General features: G+C 55.5%; 1 protein-coding gene across 1 annotated transcript; it reads left to right on the top strand.

The window, feature by feature from the left end:
• The first annotated feature begins 1,277 nt into the window (after positions 1–1,277).
• Positions 1,278–4,760, top strand: CHST7 (carbohydrate sulfotransferase 7). Its single transcript, XM_054271541.1, has one exon. The coding sequence runs from the start codon at positions 1,353–1,355 to the stop codon at positions 2,754–2,756; it is 1,404 nt and encodes a 467-aa protein (XP_054127516.1). The 5' UTR covers positions 1,278–1,352; the 3' UTR covers positions 2,757–4,760.
• Positions 4,761–5,744: the final 984 nt, after the last annotated feature.

Below are 5,744 nucleotides of genomic sequence, written 5' to 3'. Positions count from 1 at the left end.
GAAACTAATGGGTTGTTTCTGTTCTCTGTTGCATGTGGTGTCACGTGTCTAAACACAGGTGCTTATATACCACAAAGACTCTTCTGGGAGTCAAAACATTATACACCAAGGGCAAGAATTGTGTTATCCTCTCTGAATTTCACCCTGCACACCATACTTACATATTAGTAGTGTTTTATAGAGGATGCCACCTATTGCCTAGTGGTCAGGACTGTCTGCAGCTCCCATTACACCATCAGCAGGACAGGGACCTAACTCTCCTGACAGCTGGATGCTTGGACCAGGAACATGGGATCATGGTCCATCTCCTTAGGTGAGTATCTTTCAAGGTCAGGCAGGGGCTGGGCTGGAAATTCTGAGACTGTATCTTTTAATTTACACACCTGAAGTCACCATCCTATTGACTTTCCATTTCCCAGGAGATCTCAAATAATCTTAGATGTCAAAAAAACTAAAAGTCTACGTTGGAACTGGTAACTTTATGTTCCTACCGTCGTTAATAAAGAGGACTATCAGGAAGACATCCACAATAGGTTGAATGTCCCTCTGTGGGGTCTCATTTCTTCCTTCCAGCTGCAAAGGATGACCTGCTCAGACAGCTATGGAACTCATAGGTGTAAAAACTGGAGCAATGAGTCATGATCGAGATGTCCGCATCCCATCAGCACACACACGTAGACAAAAGTGTGGCTGAGAAACCCCGCAGCTCCCTACAGCGCAGAACTGCAGCATTTCTGAAACTCACTGCAGATTTTAATAGCTGTCGTCTACCCTAAAAATACATTTGCACCTCTTCTCCTTACTGTAGCGTCTTGCTCGTTCTTTCTCCGGAGCTCTGGTGAATAGCAGGACCAGCCACTCCTCCTCGGGACACCCTCGGCCGCTCGGTACCTGTCCTGGCTAGCACAGCTCCTTTTCGGTGCGCCCCTTCCCGGGCGGGGGTGAGTCCCGCCGTGCCGAGCCCGCCCCTCCGGCCCTGCCCGGGGGAGGGAGGGAAGGAGGGAGGGAGGCCGGGCGAGGGGCGGCCCGGAGCCGGGCGCAGCGGCACCGGGAGCAGCAGCAGCAGCGGCGGCGGCGGCAGCCCGCGCCCCGCCGGCGGCAGTGGCTCCTCAGGCGCAGCGGGGGCAGGTGCGGGCGCTTCCGCGTCGCGCTGCGAGGAGGAGCAGGACGCGAGGGAGGAGGCGGCGGAGAGCGCGGCCAGCGGCCCGGAGTGCCCGTGGGCGTGATCCCCGGCGGGGAGCACCGCCCGCCGCCCACATCCCCGCCGCCGCCGCTAACTTTGCTTCTCCGCAAAGAGCCGCCCTCCGGCACACAGAGGGTCGGCGGAGCCGGGGTCCGAGCCGGCCCCAGCGATGAAGGGCCGGCGACGGTGGCGAGGCGAACATCGCCGCTTCGCCGCGGTGCTGGTGCTGTACACGCTGCTGCTGCTCCTGTTGGTGCCCTACGCGCTGGACTACGGGGCCAGACGCGGGCGAACGGACGAGGAGCCGCTGCTGCGGCGCTGCCCGAGCCTGGAGGAGGCGCTGAGTGAGTGGGGCTGGGAGCAGCGGCCGCCGCTGGACGAGGAAGAGGAGGAGGATGAGGCGGGCACGGCCGGGGCGGCGGGTAACGGCAGCGCGGGGACGGCGGGGAAGCGGCACATCTACCTGCACGCTACGTGGCGAACGGGCTCCTCTTTCCTCGGGGAGCTCTTCAACCAGCACCCCGACGTCTTCTACATGTACGAGCCCATGTGGCACCTTTGGCAGGCGCTCTACCCGGGGGACGCGCTGAGCCTGCAGGGAGCCCTCCGCGACATGCTGCGCGCCCTCTTCCGATGCGACTTCTCCGTCCTGCGCCTCTACACCGCCCCGTCCGGCCCCCGCGACCCGCTGGCCCCCGCCCCGCCCGCCGCCGACAACCTCACTACGGCCAGCATCTTCGGCTGGCGGACCAACAAGGTGATCTGCTCGCCGCCGCTCTGCCCCGCCGCCCCGCGGCCCCGCGGGGAGATCGGCCTCGTCGACGGCGCCACCTGCGAGGAGACGTGTCCGCCGCGGGCGCTGCGGGAGCTGGAGGCCGAGTGCCGCAAGTACCCGGTGGTGGTCATCAAGGACGTGCGGCTGCTGGAGCTGGGCGCGCTGCTGCCGCTGCTGCGGGAGCCCGGCCTCAACCTGCGGGTGGTGCAGCTCTTCCGCGACCCCCGCGCCGTCCACAACTCCCGCCTGAAGGCGCGGCAGGCGCTGCTGCGGGAGAGCGTCCAGGTGCTGCGCAGCCGCCACCGCGCCGAGCCGCGGGGCCCGGCCCGCCACCAGCAGCAGCATCTCCTGCTGCCGCCCGGGCTGCTGGGCGGAGGGCGGCCGCCGCAGCCGCAGCACCGCGCCGAGTTCTTCCTCGGCGGCGCGCTGGAGGTGATCTGCCAGTCGTGGCTCCGCGATCTCCTGCTGGCCCGGCGCGCCCCGGACTGGCTCCGCCGCCGCTACACGCAGCTCCGCTACGAGGACCTGGTGCGGGAGCCCCGCGCCGAGCTGCGCCGCCTGCTGCGCTTCGCCGGGCTGACCGTGCCGCCGGCCCTGGAGGACTTCGTGGTCAACATGACCCGCGGCGCCGCCTACTCCTCCGACCGGCCCTTCCTCATCTCCGCCCGCGACGCGCGGGAGGCCGTGCACGCCTGGCGGGAGCGCCTCAGCCGCCAGCAGGTGCGGCAGGTGGAGGCGGCGTGCGGGGAGGCCATGAGCATCCTCGCGTACCCCCTCAGCGCCGGCGATGCCCGGTAGCGCCCGAGCGGCACGTCCCGGACGCGCCCGAGGGCGGACGGACGGACGGACGGACTGACGGGCGCCGTCGGGCGGAGCTGAGCGCGGGGGTCTCCGCTGGCATGGTAGGCGGGGAGCTCCCTGAGGGCAGCCCCGGCTGAGGGACACCTGCCTCGCCTCGGGTACGGGCAGCGCTGCAGGGTGCGGGCCCCCCGTGCCGCCGTGGCCTCATTGTGGCCGTTTCCCTTCTGGGGAGGGCGGGGGATGTTACATTTACGAGAAGGGTTTGGTAAGGGGTGTCCTCCGAGTACGGCATCACTCTTGGAGCCTTTTAGCTTGAAATTGTGATCGTGTACAAAGAACAGGTATGCTACAAACAAACTGCATGAAAATTTAAAAATCCCCCAGGTGAAGACTCTCAGCAAGGAACTAGAGGGCCTTGGAAGGTGCTCCTGTGGGAGCATTGCCCTTCTGGATCACACTGACCTCTGTTCTACTGCTACTGAAACACAAGAGGCTTCTGTGAAGTCGCTGCAGGGGTCAGGGGGGCCTGGACAGCCGGAGGAGGGTGCCTGCCGCAGGGCAGGACTCGGCTCTCCTGCCCCAAACCTGCTCTGCAGGGATGGGCTCTGCCCCTGCTCAGTGCTGGTGCTCTAGGGGAGGGGAGCCGTGGCCAGCTCTGTCCCTCGTTCTGAGCAGCAGGGTAAGCGGTGCAGGGAGGGTAAGCACTCACCTGCTTATGTGTTTTGAAGATGTTTGTGGCAGGAATCTTTGCTTTTCTAAAGAAATCTGTAATTGTTTTGAACGCAGGATTTTTTAAAATATACATACATTGATATAGTTTGGTGATACTCGTGTGAGACACAGGTGACTGACATGTTTCTTTGGAACACGTGTAGGGGTGAATGAAACTGGAAGGCAAATGCTCGACAAATATTTCCGTTTTGTTTTCTCTCTCAGATGAGAGAATCACTTTTCTTCCCTTGCTTCCGGGCTGACACATTGTGCCGTGCACAGGGTCCTCCTGATCACATCCTTCCAAACAATAACATCCTCTCAGCTGGCAACTCCTGGGCAAAAACAAGTGTTTCCTAAGAGGCTAAGACCAATTAATCATGAAGTTCCCAAATAAAATCGTACATTAAAAAAGCAAACAAACAAACAAAAAAACCCTGAAGTTTTATTTTGGATTTTAAAATGACGTGTTCCTGCAGATGTCCTGCAACTTGTGTGAGAAGAGGGTGTGTGTGTATCTGCAATTAGCTTTGTTTATTAATTTCTTGATGTGGGGATAGAAGGTTCAGTTGTAATTTAGGGATGCAGTTTCATAATTTCATAGAGACTGCTTTTGAATCTGTTACAGTCTGGTAGTCTTTAAATGGCTCCATGAGAGTGTACAGGATTATAGGGATGTTTACATGCAGTCCTCAACTACAAACCCAGAATCTGAGTTTCAAATTGAGGATAATCCAGGATCAGGAAGAAAGCAATGTTTAGATAAAGTGCTGAAAATAAAGGCAGTTCAAAGATGTTATGTTATCATGGAGGAGGTGTTTGAATTGCACTGTACATTTTTGTGCTCTGAGTGTTATGCTGAACAGCATGTCACTAAGTTAGGATGAACCTTCATTTATTTTGGCTCTTTTTTCCCTTGATCTTCCCATCTGAGAGTATGTTGGCATAAGAAGCAGGTTTATTTCATTATCTGACAGGAAAATGTAGTCAAAATAATATTTTTGAACAAATTTATCCATTTCCCTGTAGCATACTTCATTCAGCTTTGCAAACTTGGGCTTCTGCTTGAAGTAAGAATTACAGGGTCTTGTTTTGTGCTGGAAAAACTTGTGTATTATCTGCTGTTTCTGCATTCTCTCACTGTGCCTGTGACACCAGAATTTGTCTCTGAGTGTTCCAGTGGCATTTAATGATGGTATTTGTATAGCTAGTACCTGTACAATGCCTTGATAACCTGTGTCAGGTAACCTATTTTGGAAGGCTTTTCTGGGACTATACCCAGCCTGGCTTGTACTGACAGGTTTGGAAAGAAATTAAGATTTTTGTGCATACCAAAAGATGATATGGTACTTATTTTCTTAAATTGGATGGGAGATTAAAATCCAATATATCCTGCTGATTTGTTCTTAGCAAGTTGCAGTCACAGAATTGTGTGATGCAACAAGCATTCTCCTCACCTTGGCAGAGAATCTCATCATGCTCTTTTAGGTGGTAGATATCTTTTGTAAGTCTTTCAAAATTCACAATTTCACTTAAAATGGTTCATCATGATAAGCGAAGAAGTGTTACCATCCAGCTCAACTTGATTCTTATAGCTGGGAGGAAATCCACTTACTGGAAATTATTTGGTATTTTCTGAAACTGTTTCCATGTTTGAGCTGCAGAGGTGGTGAAGGGCCTTGAGGAGAAGCCATGTGAGGAACATCTGAGGTCGCTGGGTCTGTTCAGCCTGGAGGAGACTGAGGGGAGACCTCACTGCAGTCACAGCTGCCTCATGAGGGGATTGGAGGGACAGGCACTGATCTCTTCTCTCTGGTGACCGGTGACAGGACCCAGGGAATGGCATGAAAGTGTGTCAGGGGAGGTTTAGGTTGGGTATTAGGAAAACGTTTTTCACCCAGGGGGTGTTTGGGCACTGGAACAGCTCCCCAGGGAAGTGGTGACAGCACCAACCCTGACAGAGCTCAGTAAATTTTTGGACTATGCTCCAGGCACATTATGTGACTGTTGGGGCTGTCCTTTGCAGGGCCTGGAATGGAACTTTCTGATCCTTGTGGGTCTCTTCCAACTCAGGATATTCTGTGATAGATGCATTTTCTGTATCAGTAATTATTTCTGTCAGCACAAGTTGTTCATTAGCCTGGTTGCTCTCCATGAGTGATTATTTCAATTTTTAAATTTTTGTATAATGTGAAAAAGGCTGCACTGGGCAAAGTGTACAAAATATAGCAAGTGCAATTTTTGGTTTGTATTCAGTGCACCCGAATTCATCAG

This window comes from Melozone crissalis, unplaced genomic scaffold (assembly GCF_028551555.1).
Source record: "Melozone crissalis strain CALT ecotype California unplaced genomic scaffold, PUWL_Pcris_2 ptg000013l_1, whole genome shotgun sequence".
Taxonomy (NCBI): domain Eukaryota; kingdom Metazoa; phylum Chordata; class Aves; order Passeriformes; family Passerellidae; genus Melozone; species Melozone crissalis.
This window is presented reverse-complemented; position numbering and strand designations above follow the sequence as displayed.